Here is a 19,867-nt window from a genome sequence, read left to right on the forward strand (position 1 = left end):
CAGACATCGTACATTTTATAGGTAGCATTTTCCGTACAGCGGAGTGGTGTTAACGGAATTGGTATAAATAATTTCAACCCTATTTAATTATTAGCGTTAATTACGTTAATACTAACCTTAATTTGCCATGTCAGTTGGAATTATCTATAACAATTCCGTTAACACCACTCCGGTGCACCAAAAATGCTTTAACATCTACGATGTTTGGTGATTAGTTTCCAAAGACGCTGAGATTTTAAAAGTTCAAATTACGTTATTGGCCATTAAACTCATTATTTCAGCTTATTGTCCTTGTCATGATTCATGAATATTTACTCATGTTCTCATCTCATGTACCTATTGTGGTAATTCTTTCCTCGTATTGGGAATATCTAAAACAGAGTTAAATCTATATTCCGTTCCGACCATGCACAGGTTACTGTGGTTTTTAAGTTGTTAGTGTTGTTAACTTAGTAGACAGTGGGTAAGTAACATTTTAATATTTTTTTGCTATACAATAGTGTAACAGATTACGCGTTTATGGTGTAGTAAACTGATAAAGAATAGGATAAACTTTTTACAGTACATATGGTCCTATTTTCCGCACTAGCGTGCTTTTCGTGCGACGTCAAAAGTTTAAAAGGCCATGTACTGTAAAACGTTGTACGATACACGTGCGAATAGATAATTCACAACTCGTGTCGATTTAAAACACTCTCTTCGGTCGTGTTTTAATTTATGGCCACTCGTTTCGAATTTCCTCTTTTCCGCACTTGTATCGTAAATAACTATTATGACGCAAGGAATATTTGGTATTTTTTTTAGTTTGGAAGGTTCGTTTATTTGGTGACGTCATTTTATATTTCCCAGTCATAATATCACTAATTAAGTACTTAAGAGGCAGGCAATTCAGACGGCCTACCGCAAAAAACGTACATCGAACTTTCGTTACCTGATGTTCTATCTGACGTATAAGAAAGAAAGAAAGAGAGGCAGATAACAAAACTTAAATTTTTAATAAAGGGCCTCACCCGAATACTTATTTCGTTTTCAGAGACCATGTTTCGGTCAGCGTGTGCCCTGCTGTTGTCTGCGAATTTGGCGGCAGCACTATTTTATCACGAGCTTTCTGCGGTTGATCTGAAGGATGATAAAATAAACAGTGCTTATGGATTCAGCTTGGGATATCAAAGGGATGATGCGAGACTAGGTTAGTTTTAATCAAAATTATTAGTAACTATTATAAGGAAAGTTCGTTATTATCAATGTCTCAGATTAATGAAAATAAGGGTTAGTAAAACTACGTGTCCTAAATTCGCCTATGGTACATAACTTCGCCTAAATAGCAGTAAATCATGTTTTCATTATAATTTGTATCATATATCATACGATTACGTTGCTTATTATTAGTTATATCAACTAAACTGTAGAAAATGGTTGCCACATTTTTGGTGGTTGCCACACATTCAGTTGGAGCATCAATAGGACAACAATAGTTATACATATACTGATTTATTAGAACATTGATTTATTACATTTTATTAGAAGACACAATTCCCCCAATGAGGGCGTCACTGACGGTCGGTGCAGTCTTAAAAAATTAGTTAACATGTTTTATATTTAGTGACTCATGCTTGCTGCCAGTTTTAAAAATACATAAAAGTCACTGGGGATATTGGGGGTCAGCATCACGTTGTTTTTAACATAGCTAATGTATGAGTAATAGGGAAAATATTTTTGTCCATAAACTTTAAGATACTGCTAACAGTGCTAACACCGTTGACTTTTAAAGGAAATTGTCTACATCACTAATACCTTACAAAGTCCCCCGCCGCGTCTGTCTGTTTGTGTGTTTCTATGTTCATGATAAACTCGGAAACCACTGAATGGATTTTCATCTATCAATAAAGTGATTCTCGAGGAAGGTATAGCTGTATAATTTGTTAACTCGTGTGATACCGGCGCGGGTCGCTAGTAAGTAATACTAGTACTATACTTCGTTTTTTTTTAGCATTAGAAATTAGGTAAACAATCTTGATGTGTCTTTTAATTGAAAAACACATTTTAAAAATAAATTACGGCAAATATGTAACAATTACGAATCTAATACGATAATTTATATTCTTCTGCTTTCATAAGTAATAGTTATTGATTTTTATAAAGCGTTTTTTAATTAAAAGACATGCCAAGATCGCTTACCTTCTTTGAAGTTCTTTCTAATGCTAAAAAAAACGAACTATAGGTACAGAGAAGGTTCACTCTCTAACAAAACGGGTCTTTTACGAGAGATACAAGCGCAAGCGCGAGCATGCGTACGTTCCGTAGCGGTGCGCGGCAACTGCTACTGCTAGACACCAACATTGGTGTGGGCCGCATATGACCGCATATGTACTTGTAGCGACGCGACGAAATCGCGGAGTCAGCCACGCCTGTCTTTACTAATATGTTTGAAATTTTGTTTTGTACAGTTATCGGCGCGCCACTCTACAATACAGACGGGAAAGTGTATCATTGCTCTGTAAAGGAAATCAAGAATAAGAAATGCAATGAACCTGTATTCATTGACTTTAAAGGGATATCGAACAGAAGTGAGTAGGTATTTAAGAGTTACACAAACCTAAATACCATACATTCGAAGGTACGCTGATTTTAAAACGATATTCTAAAATAAAATTACATAAAACTGGATACTTACAAGCATTCAAATAACATATATCTAGTGTAGTAGTGTTCGTTGCTAGAAGTTGTAACACAAAAAAAAATATGCGAGTAAAATTTTAGCGAGTATAAGTTTTACATACAAAACGTAAGACTGTAGTTAAAGTAGCTTATTGTTATTACATTTTTTTAATTATTTAATTTTTTCGATGTTACTAGTCTGCTAAAATTTAATTTGGGTTTTCAGCTGTGAATCCAGATCAGCATTTTTACTTGGGTGCCTCAATAGCCGCGAAGAAAAATGGTTTTGTGGTATGTTTTGTTTTTTCTTTACATACAAACCCTGGACCCCTATTCGACAAGCGACGTTTGACGTATCGTGTTGATCTCCCCTTGATGTGGGAAAAATCATAAGTTCTCGAATACGTACAATATCAAAATTTGACATTAACAATCCACAGTTAGGGTGACAAGCAAACCAAACCGAACCACCCTTAATTTAGAGTTGAGTTTTGGTTGTACCAAATGATATTATCCACCGTTGATGAAATCAACACTCAGTACTTATGCAATAAAATCAACTGTTGATTTGACGTGGATGCGAAATCTGACAGTTGTACGTGTCGAATTTGGCCCCAGGAGTCTGCACCCACAATTTGTTGTGGTTTTAACACGACCTTCACGATAGTCTTGGTGATTGGTGCTCTCACGCATGTACTCATTTGTCCTTATGTACGATATTGGGGGACTGTTTATTTTTATCCCACAAGAATCTTGAGCATGTAATACTTAAAGCAATTATATTATAATTGTTGTGATAAGACTCCAAATTCGCTATTGTAGTGGCTTTATAATTTTAACCCTTTGATAGACTTTCGGGCACTCAAACAAGGTTCACAATTAAGCAACGCACGCGATAGGCGTCGCGTCAAAGGGTTAAGGAGTGCAGCTTTTTGATTTTTTTAATTTTAATCTCCTCCATCGACCTTTCCAGGTATGTGCACCGCTAAGGACCGCATATTTTGGTAATATCGATCTACATACAAAAACTAGCGCGGCGTTCGGTGCCTGCTTCATTTACGATAATATTGTTAAAACTCCGAAACCATGGTCTCTCAACTCCAATATAAGTAGTAAGTGAAACATTATATACGTATTATTAAGGTGGCCACTGACGAGCCTTCCAACAGTCCAAATAGCGTGGCTGCAATCCAAAATCGGTCCGTGAATGTAAAAATGATTAATATTAGGATGCCGTCCATTTGGATGAATCCATTGTAACGGTATCCATTTGGAAGGCTCGTCAGTGGCCTGCTTTAGTGGTTCTGTGAGCTGTACATGTCACTTATCCCCATGGCACCCTCATTAAAAAAATATGAAAAAAGACGCAAAGTCAGCAACATCTAATTATTTTGCTGAAGCTGTGTCTTCTACTGAATTGTGTATAAGATAAGGAGTACCCTATTTATCCACAAGTAAAAAAAGTAGACATTGCTAAAAATGCCACATATTATTTATGAAAGAGATTTCGCTAAAAAACTTGTAAATATAATTTTTGTCAGGCGGAATACAAGAAAATAATCAATTGTACTTTTGTTTTGTATCTTTTTACTGAGGTGTGCCAATAAAGAGTATTCTATCTATCTATCAATCTATCTATCTAAAATAGTTTATATTGAACTTTGTGGACTTTGTATAATATTAGCTTCTCGTTTATTGCTGCTGTGAATACCTCTTGCTACAATATCTTGCTACAGTTTCAGCTCTATGGGTAGAAGGAGGAGCCGGATGGAGCACATTAGTGGATGACAACGATAGAGTCATAATATCCCAACTGTTTGAGAATAAGGCTGCGTTGTGCAGCCAGACGTTAAAAGCAGAGAATTACTCTGAATGTTTTAAACCTCAAGAATTAAGCCTGGCGACGACATACGGTAAGTCAGTATTTTTTGTATTGTGTTGAATTTCCACATGGAAACATACGGAACCTCTCATACTTTTGTTTGGGATTCAAACTTTTTCATTTCACTATTAAAAGTTCCAAGTGGTCGTGTTTATAGTTTCATAAAAAGTTATTTCAAGCTAATAATAAAAATACTGTTTTTGATATACAAAAGCTGTTGTACCCCCAATGCCCCACAAGGATAAATAGTGCTAACATATTTTTGACGTCGCTATGACACATAACTTTTAATTCAATTACAGGTCAAGCTATAACATTTGGAGATTATTTTTCTAAAAATAAAACATGCTACGCTTTTAGCGTTAACTCTATAGGAATGGAGAAAGGCTATGTAAGTATTACAACATTTATTTTACACAAAATTAACCGATCATAATTATAACATTTATAACTATAAGATAAGAATAATTAGGTACTTAATTTTAATACGTTGCTTTTATAATTATTTGATAACCAAACATAAATTAAAAATCATATTTTTATGAACCACCTTTCCCACTATACGAGATGCCTTAACTGTTTCGGATGAGCGTTGCAAGCATTTGCTGCTTACCCTTCGAGTAAGCTTCGAAACATAGACTATATAAATATATGTATGCTTGCACTGCTCCTGATGTTCCCCCGAAACATATACACCTACATTACATTACTCATACTTGTATATTGTCAGTTATTACTTTGCACTAAATTCAATAGACCAAATTGAGTCGTAATTTCATAAAAAAAATTACATGAATCATGACATTGTTACACTTTTTCATTGAAATTTACATGCACAGTTAGCTTGATCTAACTATAGTTATTTATTTCCATGTAATCATACCCAGACCGCAGTATGAGGAAAAGCAAATTTGATAATATTTTTAATCAAAACTATTTTTATTTCCGCGTTGTATATTTTGTAAACACTGTGTCGAATACTTTTTTATATTTCAGATTGATTTCTTCTCCAATGATGTTCTACATGCTTTTGCTCCAGGATTAGATTGGTCGGTACTTATATTTTATATGTTTTAATTAAGAATACCTTAAAAACACTCACATACTCTCTCTCTCTTTCTTGCCGTATCCGGCAATGGCGACTCCATCAACGATTCTTATCCGGATTATGTAATGCCTTTAATGTGGCTCGCAAAACCAAACTTTGAAGATGCGGTCACACGATGCGCAATGGAGTTGTCCAGTCGAGACGTGACCTAAGACCTCCTAGACATACTCACATACTACATGTAGGTAGTCATAACTAACAAGTTATAGATATAAATATATGGGTATGCCGCTCGCACTTGACCATGTTTTAGTTTAGAACAAACAGCCATTAAAGTCACATCGTGTTTCTTTATACCGCCCTTTACATGATATCATTTGGCGCAGTCGGTAGGATCCGAACCTACGCTCCCAGTGGGTATCTGATTTCCAATATTTACATATTCATCATCATCATCATCATCTCAGCCATAAGACGTCCACTGCTGAACATAGGCCTCCCCCTTGGACCTTCATTCGTACCGGATGGAAGCGACCCGCATCCAGCGTGTTCCGGCGGCCTTAACAAGGTCGTCCGTCCATCTTGTGGGTGGACGTCCTACGCTGCGCTTGCTAGTCCGTGGTCTCCACTCGAGCACTTTTCGACCCCATCGGCCATCTTCTCTGTGATTATATTTAACTCCTATTTATTTGATTTGAAACTTATCTTTTCATCTAGCCCTCGCAGACTGAACGACAAGACTGAAAGCGTAGGCAGCATGTTTGGCGCAGCGCTTTCCAGCGCTGATGTTACTCGCGACGGTCACCCCGACCTGATCGTCGGCGCGCCAGCGCAGCACCGCTGGGCCGTCGACTACGACACCGGCGCGACGCATATTTATTCTAAATCGGTCAGTACAAACTATACTCAATTGAGGCTCTTTTTAATCCCTCTAAGGCCCACTTAAATTGCACCATTCCACTAACCCGGGGTTAATCGGTTAAACCTGGAGTTACCATGGTTACCAGTACAATTTGACATTGAATTAACGGTTTAACCGCTTAACTCCGCGTTAGTGGGATGATGCAAGTGGCCCTAAGGGTAACATTCCATTTCTAACCGAAGCTACACTACTGGTACTGAACGCGTCGGTGTTATTGTCAATTTGCATAGTAAAATGAACGGTAGTGCAATGGACTGTCACCTTAAGAGTGACATTCCATTTCCAACTGCAGCTGCAATACTGTTCATTTTACTATGGAAATTGACAATGACAGCGACGCGTTTCCATAGTAAAATGAACAGTATTGCAGCTGCAGTTGGAAATGGAATGTCACTCTTAGGCAGACCCTACACTAATGTCTTTTGAGCGTCGGTCTAGTCAGCAAATGAAGTCGTTGCGCAGTTGCGCCAACGTTGCGTCGAGCTGTTGGCATAGAGTTGACTACACGCCGACGCTAGTGTGATGGCTCCTCTACACGATGGGCCAACGCCGGCCACTCCAAGGGACGCAGCTATGCGGTAGAATGAGATAGCAATATGACTTGCTCCCTCTAACGCATAAATGCGTCCCTTGGAGTGGCCGGCGTTGGCCCATCGTGTAGAGGAGCCATGAGGATTACCTACGATCTTGATCGATTTATCGGTCCCCACAGCTATCTGACACTTAATATCAATCATCGATTCACATTATTGTTTTGGTTTCAGATTAATCCCTTCGATAATGAAACAGTCGAGATGGATTTGATACTGACAATATGGGGGGTAAAGAGTGGCTCACGGTTCGGGACGACTTTGTCCACTAACGATGTCAACGGCGACTCTTATCCAGGTAAATTAACTGTCTCTTTCTCCTTTGCTTTGTACACTCATTTGTTCATTGGCCTTTAACCTTTAAAACATGATGGAATTGATGGATTAAGCAGCGTCCATAAGAGGCATTTATGCAAAGGACTATAAGTAAGTCCGCGACCGCATAGCTGGCAGGAGAATGTCATGCCCGGAGACCAATGTGGGAAATCAGCGCGCTGGTGTCTCAATTCTCGCCTGGTAAAAGAGGTCTTTGGCCTGGTGTATACAGACCTGTGAAAAAATATAGACTCATACTCATTTAAAGGTTTCGTTTAAAACCAGTAGGATATTTCTGAAAATAGTTAACGTAGGTAAATAGTTCACTGAAATAAAAGTGTCAATATGTAGTTATTGGTTTTTATTGTTTATGTAATAAAGATAAAAATGTCAAACAGTTACCATATAAGTTATTTATACTGTGAAAAATTATAAACTCAGTCTTATAATTTACTTCTTGTTGATTCAATATTTCGTCCAAGTACCCTTATTTTTTATAACTTCTATTAATCTTTTAGGCATGCTATCAATCAACTCTTTAAGTGTATTAGTTGAAATTTCAGCCCATGTTGATCGCAATCTTTGTTTGAGTTCGTCAACATTTTTTATTATTGGCTTTTCCTGATCATACACCTTCCTTGCTAATATCCCCCAGACGTTCTCCATCGGATTTAAGTCTGGACTAAGTGCTGGCCATTCTAATACCTGTATACCGAAATCCTGAAACCACTGTTTTGTAGTTGCAGCTACATGGGTGGGTGCATTGTCCTGTTGAAAAATTATGTTTTCGTCTTCAGTCAGCGTAATGAAGGGTAGAAGGTAATCATATAACATTGCTTGATAACGAACAGCATTCATACGTCCATCAATAAATGGTTATTCTGTTTTTAGGTACGCACATATACCGGCCCAGACCATGACTGAACCTCCTCCTTTAACTCGTCGAGACATAATTTTTTTATCAAACCTCAAATCATGCCAATAATACTTACATCCATCGGGACCATCAAGATTGAATTTTTTCTCATCACTAAATATGTTGCCAAAAGTCACCTTTTGTTACATATTTTTCTGCGAACTTAAGTCGATTCATTTTATGTTGCATTTTCAAGACTGGTTTACTAAGACATTTTTGATATTTAAAGTGTTTCGATTCAGCTGCCCACTTCCTTACTAAGCTTGGATCACAATTCAAATTATATCTGTGCACCAGTGAAGATGATGATGCCCCGGTAGCCGATAATTCTCTTAAAACGGCGCGTTTTACGGGGGAGGAAAATCGACAAGGACGTCCTGAACGCTTCTTTTTGCCATAATTTTCGATTCCCAACTTTAAAAAATTTTTTACAACACTTTGAGATCTACCAATAGTTTCCGCTATTTCTCTTTGTGTTTTGCCGCAGCTTCTCAAGTCAATAATTCGTTGTTTTTCGATTGAACTCAATGTCACACCACGCGGCATATTAAATCACAAAAAGAAACTGGACAGATAGACCAATAATATTAAATTATACGTCTTGATTTTAGCTTCCGAAAACAACGATACACAAAACACGTCTTGCATTTAAAAGGTCTTGCATGCGACTGAGTTTATAAATTTTCACAGTTCTATTCATCCCGCTCGAGACAAAATTGAGCGACGCTCCGGCGTCAAGGTCGCATGGAAAAAAACTGTGCACACAAATCAATCGCGCCCATTTTACGTTATACATTTGTTACATGTTAGAGACATTTGTGGAGTAAAACACTGGAAACAGTAAAAAATATGTTTGAGTCTATATTTTTTCACAGGTCTGTATTTTATGTTAGGAAGTCGTGCTCTGTATAGAGATGTGCAAAATTGTATGGACACATTTCGTTTACACACATCGCTCGCCTCACTTTTAACTCTACCGCAAATCGCCAGTGTGATAAAGCTTTGTTAAAAGCTATTAAAAGTTTATGAGAGAGTTTATTAGAGCCCGCTGAACGATAGAACTTAATCACACCAAAAATATCTTTCAGAAATAATTGTCAGCGCGCCATTCGAGAAGTCAGGAGGCGTGTTATACATTATCTGTGGCTACGCCATACATGAGACCATCAAGAACAAACGAGGCACGATATTAGTGTTAGAACTGGCCAGGACACAGAGGATTGAGAAGAGCCAGTCTTTTGGGTTCAGTCTGCAGCCGGTCGCTGATTATAATGACAATGGGAGCGATGGTACGTACCTACCTACTTCACAACCAGGTGCGGTATTCTGATTTTAAAATTTGTTAAGGTAATATTGAAATGATATGATCGCTGGCGCTGATGAAAACTTCTGAGTCGTAACATATGGTATCTCGCTCGCACTTGATAAGATTGAGAGACGATGATGAAAATGTTTAAATTGTTGCAACGTAGAAGTACTAGCGCATTTTCGCTACATAGCGTGATAACCATACTATCGGCTAAGAAAGTAGAATAGTGCATGAATTACGAAAGGCTTAAAATTAATTAAAACTTTGTTCTGGCTAAAACATTCAATTGGTTACTTAGGTTTAAAAAAAATACTTTACTTGTATATGTATATGTATTTACCTACTATCTATAGTATCTATTCATATTTATATTTGTTTACGCAGAACTTGCAGTTGGTGCCCCGGAGGAATCGACCGTTACAATGTATAGGGGAATCCGTGCTATCACAGTCAATGTTACCTCTGAATTCACAGACTACGCGGTATGTATGTCAAAGTAAGACCATTTTTGACCCGCGTCTACAAGCGTATCTGTGGCAGTTGTCTAATAACACATAACTACTCGTATTTTGTTAGTTAGTTAGCTACAGCCGGAGATGAGTCAATAGGGAGAATATTACGCGAAACTCTGCGTAGGGGACGCCACTACCACAATCCCTCGCGGGGTCTCCAATCTAGGGGTCTACCGCGAAACAAGAAAATCGAAATTTCGTTATCTAACCTCTTTATCACTCTTGCATATTCAAGCGATAAAGAGACAGATAACTAAATTTCGTTTTTAGCTTTTCCCGGTAGATCCGTGTTAACAAACCGCCTTGATGCATCAATGTCAGATTTTATTGTCTATGAATACTTGTCAAAAACAGTTTATGGTACAGTATGTATAAGTTACTCTATGGTTTACTAGCTAGCTTAGTGCTGCACTCTGGCGGCAGAACATTGCAGAAATACCCCCTATTGAATTAATTTAATAATCTTTCAATTTTATTTATATCTATTCGTAGATAGTATGTACATACGTGCAATTAAAATAACTAGGTACCCTAAATCTAATATCCATTTTTTTATGGCAAAGTGTGTAAAGGTAATGTAATTTTGAAATGTTTCAGACAAAGACTAACACTGAATTTGGCTTTGTTTCGTGTGTCACCATTGAGAAGCCTAAAGAACCCAAAGAAATTACAACGCGTAAGTTTTTATGCGAATCTGAGTTTAAATAATTTAAATTTCGCCACATCTTTTCATTTTACCATAGATATTTAAATTTCCTAGCTTTTGTAGTAAGTAGATAAGTATTAATTATATTATAACAATAAACTGTTTACAGGGTTATTGGTTAAGAATGAGTTGACTGGCGACAAGGCTACTTTTAAAAGCGACAACAAGGATAGAACATATGAGATAGTTTTAACAGACAAGCCTACAGATATTAATGGGACTATGCACCGATATTGTCGGGACTACCTTATTGTGAGTAAATTGTATGCTTTATTTTATTCGATATTATTAGATTTGTTTTTTTGTACGGTTGAGTTTACAAATTTGTTTACAAACTAATGTTCCAAAAATGTTTTTACAGACGTAGTGCATAATTGTTTTCCATCGTATTTTCTCGGAAACGTTCGTATTTGTCATGCGTCATGCTACTTCAGTCAACGTCAGTACCTACTGTTTGTACCGAGACTGTCTGAAATAGCAAGTACGAACGTGACGTTTCCGTGAAAATACGATGGAAAATAATTATTATGCACTACATCTGTACACGACCTTTTTGTCTGTGTTAATTAATGAAGCGTTACTTGCACCATCCCACAAACCTGGGGTTAATCGGTTAAACCGTTAACCCAGTGTCAAATTGTACTGGTAACCATGGTAACTCCAGGTTTAACCGGTTTACCCCGGGTTATTGGGATGGTGCAAGTGGGCCTTAGGGCCACTTGCCCGGGGTTAAGCGGTTAAACCGTTAACTTAGTGTCAAATTGTACTGGTAACCATGGTAACTCCAGGCATAACCCGTTAACCTCGGGTTAGTAGAGTGGTACAAGTGGGCCTAAGGCCCACTTGCACCATTCCACTAACCCGGGGTTGAGCGGTTAAACTATTAACCTAGTGTCAAAATGTATGGCTAACCATGGCAACACCTAGTTTAACCGGTTAACCCCGGGTTAGTGGAATGGTGCAAGTGGGCCTAAGGTGTGTAAATTTTATGCAACTTCACACGAAGCGCCATCTCTGTGCGGTGTTAAAAACTTGGCATTTAGCTTCATCTAGCGGAATATCAAAAATCTTGTACTACAGGACACTCCACATTGAAACTTGCCCAGTGAATCGCGACGGACGTGTTAGTATTATTCATGTCGCCTAGATGGCGCCTCTATTTTTGTTTCTAGACGAGCTGTTTCTCCTGTAAGGTCAACACAACAGTCTCTTTGATGGAGGACATTGAAACTGTGAAAGGTATGCCTAATTTATGACTATTATAAGTTATTTATATTGAAATAATTCGTTTAAAGTTTATTTCCACATTCTAGAGTTCAAAAACACTTGGGTGACAATAAGCCCACAGAGTAGCTTGACGAAAGAGACGCAACCGCAGTGCAACTGCGGCGGGGTGCCCTGTAAGCCTGAATACTATGTGGAACTGTTTTGGTCTGGAAAAAGTAGCAGGTACGTTTATTTAGGCTGCCTTTTTACCGAGGCGGAGATGAGCTGAGACAAAAGACGTACGGGAATCAACCAATAGCATTGGTTGTAATGTAGCGGAGCGGAGAAAATAAGTAGATTACAAGTATTACAACCAATCAATGCTATTCGTCCATTCCCGCACATCTTCCTCATCTCCGCGACAGTGGAAAGGCAACCTTATTATTCTTCAACCTAATTATACCTAATCCTTTTTTTGCAGTGGGGTAGTCAGTTATGATTATGATACTACTGCATTTCAAAACAATGTATTAGCTAAAACATTTAAGAAGGTCTATGTGTCCTTAATAGAATTAACGCTCGCCGCGTTGCCACAATGAACATACCTTTGCATCATGAACGATAAAAAGCGAGGGTCATCAAGAATAAGTGAAAGAGGAAAAGAGAGAGTAAGAACAGGTGGTATGACAAATGACAATCGCTCAATCTTTTACCTTACCATTTCAGAAGCCATCAATACATCGTCGGTTCGTCTGACATAGAGACAGTGGCGGTGATAGTGAGCAACAATGGCACGATGGGATGTGGCGCGTGCGCGAATGTGCGCGTGAGCGGCACGCTCGTGCACACCCTGCCGTGCGCCAAGGAGATGGGAGCGTATAAGTGTGAATTGCCGGCGCCTTTCCGTACTGGCACCAATGTAAGTAACCATTTGATATTTTAGTCTGGAACCAAGTCAATCATCAATAGTAAGTCATCAATAGTCATCATTGACCGAGCGTGTACGTCTGCGTTTCAACTTGGGCAAAAATGCTTTTGAACATCCTGCTGTTCATCAACACAGCTTTTATTTTTCAACCGTTTTCGTGATTTTTTGTAATCACGTACGATAATTACCCAATTTTATAACGATTCAATTTATGACATAACTATAGCTCACTTTGTAGGTACATAGTTGTAGTGAGCAGTAAGGTATTTATTACATCTTATAAAAAAGTCACCCGCCGCGTCTGCCTACATACAGGCATTGTATTGTCGCGATAAACTCAAAAAAATCCTGAACGGATTTTCGTGCGGTATTCACCTATCAAATTATCAATAGAATGATTCTTGTTTACGTGTGTAATTTGTTAAGTTTTCGTTTATAACCCGTGCGAAGCCCCATGGCTCACTAGTATAGCAAATAATTACTTACAGAAATGTACCTATTCTGTATTGATCTGTTATAGAAAACTATAGACGTTCAGCTGCAGACAAATACCTTGAATATCGAAGAGAAGGGACTCACAATCGACGTGGAAGTGCGCAAGGAATGTAACAAACCAGACGCCGTGCATTCCTCTCTCACGCTGAACTACGATTTTGAAAATGTGCTCGAAAACGTTGTTATTCACGGGTGAGTGCCTTTGTTACACAATATAGCAAAGGATTTTTGAATTTTATTAGTTGAAAAAATTCTATAAATGTATATGCGAAATGTACTCTATTTTTTTAAAGTACCTATCATGGAAATGACACAAATTAGCAAACGTTTGTTTATTTATATACTATTCTCGAGAACGTTCTCTGTTTACTTTGGGAAATGTTCTCACTCGAGAAAATTACGACACAACTACACTACACTATACTTATTTGACTCTTATTTATTTGTTTGTTTCTCCTAATTATTATTATGATTATTATTATTTGGAGCCTTACGTGTCCCACTGCTGGGCAAAGGCCTCCCCCCAATTTCTCCAGAGATCTCTTTCCTCTCCTGTCTCCTAGACTCCTTTTTAAAGGAGTGGTCCTTTAAAAAGGAGTCTAGTTCATCCCGCCATCGCCGGCGGGGTCTGCCAACTCCCCGATTTGAGTTCACTCAAACTCAACTCTCCTAATTATACTTCATATGTAAGAATAACAAACCGTCCAAAAGTAACCCACAGCATACTCACTTACCGAAATTTTCTTTCCGGTTTTGCCTGACTTTATTGTTACATTTCATTGCCTAAGATCCTTTCTATTCTAATGTTTATATTAAAAGTAATTTTTCCCACGTGGCCATTTTGATATTTTATTTTATTTTTAATACAGAATATTGTGTTTTAAAGGTGTTTTAATAATGAGCGGTATTTTATTCCAGGTCTACTATAAATCGGGTCATTTCCGACGCAGAATTAGACGATTCGATGGAAGATAAGTTGTCAGTGGAACAAACCTATACTGTTAGTTCAAGTTTTTCTAATCTTCTACTAGCTTCTACCCGCGATTTCGTGGAATGATGATGATGTTCGATAAAAATAGATGGCGCTGTACTGCGCCATATGTTTCGCGGTCACTGGATTGTCAAACGTCAACTTTTGACAATCAGTGTTACCGCAAAATGTATGGAGTTGTACAGCGCCATCTCGTTTACCTGTCAAATTTGAAGCACGAAATTGTCTTAGATTTAACGCATGTTACTACTCTTTCAATGTATCTTTATTATTTTATTAGGGATATGAGATATAGTCAAGAAACTCATGAAATTTGCGCTGGCAATTGTCAGTTAAAGCTTTTATTTTATTTTGGATCAAAATACGAGATTTTTTTTCCAGATTTATAACAATCAGTCATTTCAATGGAAGAAGGTGTTCCTGACGATAGATGGAATGGACAACACTTACATAGAAAAATCTATGGTAAGAATATTATAATGAATAGGTTTCTATAAGCAAAAAGAATAGATAGTATAGAGGGGTCCTGTCATTGTCAATTTTGTAGTCACGGTACATTTACTGCCATCTATCGACACACGATTAAAACTTAAAATAAAATAGAAAATGTATAAAATAATCAAAATATGTTTACGGATAAATGATTCTTAATTTTTATTGTTCCATACTGACCCATTCTTTGTGACTGATATCATTCTTTCACTGATATGTGTTAAAATTATTAAATACCAAACGGTCTCGTTAACGCCATCTAGCCGAGAATAGGCCAAAGGTAATGGCGCCATCTATTCGAGAATGACTTTTCCTTGGCCGTCCGAGGCACGTTTTTTTCTTAGACTTTATTTATCTTGTACGGAGTTATATATATCTTTGCTATAAGTTTGGTGTGTTGAGTATCTAAAGGCCAGAGCATACCGGCTGCATGTGCGTAGACGTGCACGTGGTCTAAAATGTTGGAGCCGTGCGCGCACACGTCACGCTAGCGGTGTGCCATCGCTCATAAGGATCTGTATATTACTACGCACACATGCCTTAAATGGTGGCAATCGGAACCCTATTACGAAAGTGCAAGTTGTGAAGTTTTCAAAAATATAGAAAAATTCGAAATTTTCAGAAATCGAAGGAAACTTTCATTTTTGATCTGGAAAATTTTCATCCCTATAAAAAAAATATAATTTCCGTAATTTATCCACGTGGAAATTTCGCAATTATAGGAACTAGTAGTAGTAGTAGTAAAATACTTTATTGTACAAAAAGAAACATAAAACATGAAAGAACACACATCATTAGTACAAAGGCGAACTTATCCCTTTCAGGGATCTCTTCCAGTTAACCCTTGAGCAGTTGAGGGAAAATTGGAGAACGGTAGACATAAAAGCTGTGCTAAACGGCATAAAGAACTTTCCGATCAGTACCTTATGTTGTCCATCTGTCCATCACAACTTGATTCTAATTGCCTAAAGCTCCTTGCTTTACCGCTACGTTACTTCTTACTTCGTTAAAGTATTAAGGACGCTAAGCATAAAGAATTTCGTACATTGACCCGCCATTTATATTGCTGTCCCGCCCATGATGGTCAGTGCCCCTGTGCGAGAGAGACCGCAAAATAATTATTCGAGTGCGATAGAGATAAGAAGTGACCTTACAATACACCTACTGCAGTAGCTAAATGTACCTGTCTCTTTCCCACAGGTAAGGGTTGGCCAACCAAACAAATGTTCGGTGAAAATGGCGAACATTTGGAAATGTTCAATCCCCTTGGCATCGAACTCTACGACGACAATAATTGTGTCTTCAACTATTGTCAAAAATAAGTTAGGTAAGTAAAGTAGAGTTAGACTAAGAAAAGTCTGCAGAAATATCGATAACCCGCGCAGTGCAAGTGTTATTATTATACATATCATGTTTGACCGTTTAAAATAACACTTGCACTGCGTGGACTATCAAAATCACTGCAGACTTTTCTTGGTCTAACTCTAGCTCAGTATGTGTAAACAGAGAAATTAATTCTACTTTATAGAATTAAGGTCAATATGGAGAAGACCGTCTATTAAGGGTAGACACTTAGAGCATCTAATAAACGGAGTCACCTTTAAGAGCTTACCGCTCTGCCGAAAACCTGGCACAATTGTGCAAACTTTTGTTTGGACTGACATTTATCAGATATGTCCGTTACGTACAAATCGTGTACAAATAGCCACACTTGACTTGCCCCTATGCCCCTCCCCCACTAAAATCGGCAGACAGTTTTGTAAAGAACATAACAGCCAAGGCGTCTCCAGTTACAAAATGCTCTAAGGGTAGACAAGCTCTTTTTCGCTTTAAAAATTGCTTTCTTTATTATTATTATTTTTTCTTTCGAAATGTAATATTTTTTTAAATAAGCACATGTTTTGTATTTTTAGCGATCTTCCTAAAGAAGGGTACTACAAAAATAATATCAAAACTAAAGCTGCAATTAGTGCCAGACAAAACCAAGGCTAAATCGTAAGTAAGCTAATAATATAATATTACAGTACATATGGTCCTACTTTCCCGCACTAGTGCGGAAAAGAGTACTTTCCGTGCGTATGTCAAAAGTTTAAAAGGCCGTATATGTACTGTAAAACGTTGTACGATACAGTGCGAATAGGTAATTCGCAACTCTCGCAATTTATCGCCACTAGTTTCGGATTTCCTCTTTTCCGCACTTGTATCGTAAATAACTGTTGTCACATTTCTGTTTCTTTGATTGTTTTCTTTTATAAATTGTTTAATAAAGAGAGAAATGATATTGATATGTTTCATTTTAGGATATCTACAGTAATAACGTTGGAAGAAAAGCCGAAGAGCCCGATAGGAACCATTTTGATCGCTATCCTAGTGGGCTTGCTTCTCCTGCTCATCATAGGCGTTATACTTTACAAGGTTAGTCACCCCGGAAAAACAAAATATACATCCGTTTTTAATGTTCCGCACAAAACTTTGTTCACGGAACACTTATTATTAGAAAACACTTCACAGAAATACGGTTTCAAAACATTGCTGAATTTAGGCATTACTGGTCCGGTCAGTCTCAGCGTGGTGCAATATGATTAAAGATATTATCGCTTGTGATAGTTCTATTTTCACGCTGTTCCCTTCAGCTTCACTCGTATTCTGGACCAGCTGAAGATTTGAACTCGGTCACGCCTGAGTTGGTCACCTGGCTTAGCGACCTCTGCTGCACTCTGATTGTCCTTCTTTAAGCATGCCATACCTACCATTAAATACATGAGAAAAATTCTGAGCCACTGTATTTTCCGCCATTTGGTTATATTGGAAAATGGTAAACTTTATTTATTTACTTTCCAGTTGAACTTCTTTAAAAGGAAAACGAAAGAAGAATTGGAAGTGTTGAAAAGTGAAATGAGAAGACAAAGTTTGGTGAGTGGTTTGTGATCAGTCTAATTTACCAGATTTTTTTTGGTATGGATGTAGGGGCTCCAAATTAAGATACATTTTTCGAGATGTAGGTACAATATAAACTCGTATTAAGAGTCATTTAACAGTTTTTTTAATCAAGGTTCAAAATTTAAGCAGTCAGACATGTAACCAAAATTACTGGAAATCAAGTTAGTACCTACTACTTAAATATATGAGTAGATTAACAATCTGCCGGACGGTATCGGCCTGTCAGTGGTTTGGGATTGTCAAAATTTTGTTCTAACTGACAGGCCGGCGATACCGTCCGACGGACTGTTAATCAGTGGGCCCCTTTAGATTATTTATTATTGCAGCGGAGCGGCACATCAGCTGATAGTCGAACTCAACAGGCAGTTGATCCAGCAGTAACACTCCCAGATCCAGAACATGACTTCGATACGGTATCTATTTATTTCATTTGTACAGTCGCCATCAGATATATCGGAGCGGCCAAGGTGTTCACAATATCTGGACATGCACTCTAACGCCTTGACAGTAGAGGCGTGTTCAGATATTTGTGATCGCCTTGGCCGCTCCGATATATCTGAAGGCAATTGTACTTAGTCATACTTTATACTCGTAAAATGCTACAACTAAAAAAACCGGCCAAGTGCGAGACGGACTCGAGCACGGAGGGTTCCGTACCATTACGAAAAAAACGGCATAAAAAACACGTTTGTTGTTTGGGAGCCCCACATACTTAAGTATATATTTTATTCTGTTTTTAGTATTTGTTGTTATAGCTATCACGGTTCATGAGTTACGGCCTGGTGACAGACAGACGGACGGATGGGCGGACAGTGGAGTCTTCGACCTTCCAACCCAAGTCCAACCCCATTCTATCATCAAACATACCTTTTTCATCTCCAGGTGGACTTGTTCGTGGACGAAACTCCGCTGGCGAAGTCTTTGTCCTCCGATCAGCTGAACTCTTTAGCAGCGAATCCGGACTCAGTGAAGTTGGAGGACTGTCCGAAAAAACCGGATTTCGATGACAAAGATGGGTTTACGCATGTGTAATAAATATCTTAGACTGTTTTCTTATTGTTTGTATGTAAAACCACCCACCCAACTAATAGAGTCCAGTAGGTACAGTCACGTGCAATAATATGTTACACAACGAAGGCCGTAAAAACATCTGCCACGATCTTATTTGTAGAGTCATAAGAGCGTGTCACATATTTTTGCGGGTTTCCAAGAGTAACATAGCATTGTAGGTGACTGTACTATAACTATGGTCTACAAATTCAATGCGTAAATAATTGCCAATATTCTGTTTGCTTTTGTGTGGGTTTTCCTTCCATTTATGAAAATACTTTGTCAAGGAATTACCACATTTATTTACTATATTGCTTACCTTAATTTAAGTAGATATAAATTTTATTTCCAATACCCAGTAAAATAATAAATTTTTATTACCACATTTACGTATAGTTGGGACCATAAGTATTTGGAGCTTTTTTGGACTATACCTACTTGGGTTGGGGATGTGGTTGTGGAGTTTTCCTTTTTACTTATGCCTAGTTGCTTACATATTTAGAAAGTATAATATTTATTAATAGATAAACGTTAATTAAATGTTGAAATACAATTTTACATAAATTAAGTACTGTCTTTTTTATCATAATTTATGTAGGTATGTATGCCCAATTGCCCAGTGGTCGGTTGTATAGTAGAGAATACCATAAGGCATTAAGTCATACATAATGAATATTATTATATATGACTTATATAAATTAATGTAAAAAACATGGAGCACACACGGCACATCGTTACTCACCTTAAAATCATCTTGATTTTTCAACTGTCAGAAGCGAATCACGAGTGAGTTTCTGTTGCAACGTTTGTTTTGCTTGCACCGAGCGAGGTCACGCAAGTTTGCCCAGATTCTGATTTCAGGATACAAGCCTCAGCCTTCAAACACATGCTGCCTAGTCACAGAACT

The 19,867-nt window shown here is 37.8% G+C and overlaps 1 protein-coding gene across 1 annotated transcript; it reads left to right on the forward strand.

Moving 5' to 3' along the window:
• The first annotated feature begins 350 nt into the window (after nt 1-350).
• LOC134665399 (integrin alpha-D-like) lies at nt 351-19,361 on the forward strand. Its single transcript, XM_063522346.1, has 26 exons — nt 351-463; nt 1,034-1,189; nt 2,448-2,567; nt 2,885-2,949; nt 3,632-3,770; nt 4,395-4,571; nt 4,843-4,931; nt 5,537-5,589; nt 6,306-6,477; nt 7,275-7,398; nt 9,420-9,620; nt 10,025-10,122; nt 10,750-10,828; nt 10,968-11,110; nt 12,031-12,097; nt 12,172-12,307; nt 12,791-12,983; nt 13,513-13,679; nt 14,406-14,487; nt 14,860-14,943; nt 16,171-16,297; nt 16,884-16,965; nt 17,271-17,385; nt 17,812-17,883; nt 18,237-18,323; nt 18,793-19,361. The coding sequence occupies exons 2-26, from the start codon at nt 1,039-1,041 to the stop codon at nt 18,940-18,942; spliced, it is 2,973 nt and encodes a 990-aa protein (XP_063378416.1). The 5' UTR covers nt 351-463; nt 1,034-1,038; the 3' UTR covers nt 18,943-19,361.
• Nucleotides 19,362-19,867: the final 506 nt, after the last annotated feature.

This window comes from Cydia fagiglandana, chromosome 6 (assembly GCF_963556715.1).
Source record: "Cydia fagiglandana chromosome 6, ilCydFagi1.1, whole genome shotgun sequence".
Lineage (NCBI taxonomy): Eukaryota > Metazoa > Arthropoda > Insecta > Lepidoptera > Tortricidae > Cydia > Cydia fagiglandana.

Excerpts from the sequence above, each read along its gene's own strand:
- LOC134665399 (XM_063522346.1), top strand. The coding sequence starts at position 1,039 with ATGTTTCGGTCAGCGTGTGCCCTGCTGTTGTCTGCGAATTTGGCGGCA. Across the intron at positions 10,829-10,967 it reads ACCCAAAGAAATTACAACGC|GGTTATTGGTTAAGAATGAG; the intron begins GTAAGTTTTTAT and ends AACTGTTTACAG. Across the intron at positions 12,098-12,171 it reads GGACATTGAAACTGTGAAAG|AGTTCAAAAACACTTGGGTG; the intron begins GTATGCCTAATT and ends TCCACATTCTAG.